The 3,224-nt window shown below is 38.3% G+C and overlaps 1 protein-coding gene across 1 annotated transcript in view; it reads right to left on the bottom strand.

Moving 5' to 3' along the window:
• The window catches only part of LOC107300223 (GTPase IMAP family member 5-like), a gene marked incomplete at its 3' end in the record, with an annotated part of 1,513 nt that extends 902 nt beyond the window's left edge, over nt 1-611 (bottom strand). The window contains exon 1 of the mRNA XM_029286963.1: nt 157-611. Within this exon, the coding sequence (XP_029142796.1) occupies nt 157-611 (455 nt within the window). The remainder of the gene's footprint in view (nt 1-156) is intronic.
• Between the last annotated feature and the right edge of the window lie 2,613 nt (nt 612-3,224).

Raw genomic sequence — 3,224 nt, forward strand, 5'->3', positions numbered from 1 at the left:
TAGCATCGCCCCCCGTTCTGGAAGATGGTTCTCTGCACCGTCTTCATCAGCTCCATGACCTGCCTCTCCCGCTCAGCTCCGGCGGCCTTGTTGTTGAAGCCGCAGAAGCGGTTCCCGCACTGCCGGATCAGATCCTGCAGATTCCAGTTGTCGGACCTTTGGACGTACTCCTGCAGGGAGGTCCCTCCCAAATCCTCCAGGCAGGTGAAGAGGACGATGGTGTGCCTGGCGGACTCAGCCCCAAAGATATCCCAGACACAGTTTGCGGCAGCCGCATCTTCCGCAGTGAAGCGCCCCACCTGGGTCACCAAGATCAGGGCGTGTGGGCCAGGCCCGGAGAAGTTGACGCAAGATATGATCTCGCGTCGCACAAACTTATTGTAGTTTTCAGAATCAAACATGCCCGGCGTGTCGACCACGGAGACCTTCCTGCCCTGCCAGGTTCCCTGCCCCCTTTCGCACCTCAGGGTGGTGGCCTTTGGCCCCAGGATGGACTTGAACACTGGCCAGCCGAGGATGGTGTTGCCCGTGGCGCTCTTCCCGCCTCCGGTCTTCCCCACCAGGATCAGCCGGACTTCGCCGTCCTCCCCTGCGAGTTTAGAAGACAACATTACGAAAAGGAGTCGAGACATTTTTCACGTGCCCAGGAAGAAAAGGGTGGCCACGATCCAACATGTTGGGGCGTCACTGAGCAGGCTGGAAATGGCGACAATTTTGGAAAAGAGTCACCCTTGCCCTGAAGCAGTTCAAGGATGGAGGTTTTTTTGTGAATCTTCCACAAAATAAGAATAAGAGAATAAGAAATAAGAATAGAATAGAATAGAATAGAATAGGAAATAAGAAAGAATAGAATAGAATAGAAATAGAAATAGAATAGAATAGCAAAGAATAAAAGAATAGAACAGAATAAGAAATAAAACTAGAACAGAACAGAGAAGAAATAAGAATAGAATAGAATAGGATAGAACAGAATAATAAATAGAATAGAATAGAATAGAATAGAATAGAATAGAATAGAATAGAATAGAATAGGAAATAAGAAATAATAGAATAGAAATAGAAATAGAATAGAATAGCAAAGAATAAAAGAATGGAGCAGAATAAGTAATAAGACTAGAACAGAACAAGAAATAAGAAATAAGAATAGAATAGAATAAGAAATAAGAATAGAATAGAAGAGAATAGAATAAATAGAACAGAAGAGAATAAGAAATAAGAATAGAATAAGAAATAAGAATAGAACAGAACAAGAAATAAGAACAGAATAAAATAGAACAGAATAGAATAAAGAATAGAACAGAACAGAGAATTTAGAATAGAATAGAATAAGAAATAAGAATAGAATAGAATAAGAAATAAGAATAGAATAGAATAGAATAAGAAATAAGAAATAAGAAATAAGAATAGAATAGAATAAGAAATAAGAATAGAAGAGCAAAGAATAAAATAGAATAAAAAATAAGAATAGAACAAGAAATAAATAAGAAAACTATATAAATAAAAATGTAAATGTTCGTTTGTTGAAAATCTTAAATCTCCGAAAGTTCTTCACCGATTGCTTTGAAAATTTGATACTATGTTGCATTCGAATACGCGCGTGTTTTTATATACCTATTATATAGATGCCACACCTGTGACAGGTAAAAACATGCTTTTTTTTGAAAAAACATGTAAAAACATGCTTTTTTTTTTTGAAAAAGTGCCATCTGTTGGACGTAAATTTAACCAGACTGAGCCACAGCAACGCGTGGCTGAGGACAGCTAGTAAGAAATAAGAATAGAATAGAATAAGAAATAAAAATAGAATAGAATAGTATAGTATAGAATAGAATAAGAAATAAGAATAGAATAAAACAGAACAGAATAAGAAAAGAACAGAACAGAATAAGAAATAAATAGAATAGAATAGAATAAGAATAGAATAGAATAGTATAGAATAGAATAAGAAATAAGAATAGAATAAGAAATAAGAATAGAATAAAATAGAATAGTATAGAATAGAATAAGAAATAAGAATAGAATAAGAAATAAGAATAGAATAAGAAATAAGAATAGAATAGATAGTATAGAATAGAATAAGAAATAAGAATAGAATAAGAAATAAGAATAGAATAGAATAGAATAGTATAGAATAGAATAAGAAATAAGAATAGAATAAGAAATAAGAAATAAGAATAGAATAAGAAATAAGAATAGAATAAGAAATAAGAATAGAATACAATAGTATAGAATAGAATAAGAAATAAGAATAGAATAAAACAGAACAGAATAAGAAAATAGAATAGAACAGAACAGAACAGAACAGAATAAGAAATAAATAGAATAGAATAAGAAATAAGAATAGAATAAGAAATAAGAATAGTATAGAATAGAATAGAATAAGAAATAAGAATAGAATAAGAAATAAGAATAGAATAAAACAGAACAGAATAAGAACATAGAATAGAACAGAACAGAACAGAATAAGAAATAAATAGAATAGAATAGAATAAGAAATAAGAATAGAATAAGAAATAAGAATAGAATAAAACAGAACAGAATAAGAAATAAATAGAATAGAATAGAATAAGAAATAAGAATAGAACAGAACAGAATAGAATAGAAATAAGAATAGAACAGAATAGAGAATAGAGAATTTAGAATAGAATAGAATCTAGAAGGGACCTCGGAGGTCTTGTAGTCCAGCCCCCCGCTCAAGCAGGAGACCCTACACCATCTCAGACAAGTGACTGTCTAGCCTCTTCTTCAAAAACCAGCAGGGACCATGGGAGCAGGCCGGGGAGGACCACCCGTGGGCAACAGAGACCCTCAGTGAGGGGGGGAGGGGGGCAGCCACGTTCAGGACTGGGGGTCTCCACCCCCTCCTCTGGGCCGGCCAGCAAGGCTCTTTCTGTCGTCCATGGGGGACAGACGGCTGGTCTTTCCTCGGGACCGGCCTCCACTCACCCTCCGAGGGGCCGCCGTGGGGGGCCCACAAAGGCCGAGGGTCCCCCCAATGCCCGACGACGTGGCCTCCTCGCTTGCCCAGGCCGCCCTCCTCCTCATCCGTAGCGCACTGGAAGAGTGGAAAGGACGAACGCATCAGACACGGCTCTGACCTCGGCAGGTCCAGTGGGGCAGAGAGAGATCCTATACCCCCCCTCCTCCCCAGAAACTACAGCCTGGACCCCCACCCCATTTAAGGCATGGCTCCGAAGCTGCTCTGGAGCCCCCACCCCATTTAA

Source organism: Protobothrops mucrosquamatus, unplaced genomic scaffold (genome assembly GCF_001527695.2).
Source record: "Protobothrops mucrosquamatus isolate PMUCROS unplaced genomic scaffold, P.Mucros_1.0 scaffold6403, whole genome shotgun sequence".
Taxonomy (NCBI): domain Eukaryota; kingdom Metazoa; phylum Chordata; class Lepidosauria; order Squamata; family Viperidae; genus Protobothrops; species Protobothrops mucrosquamatus.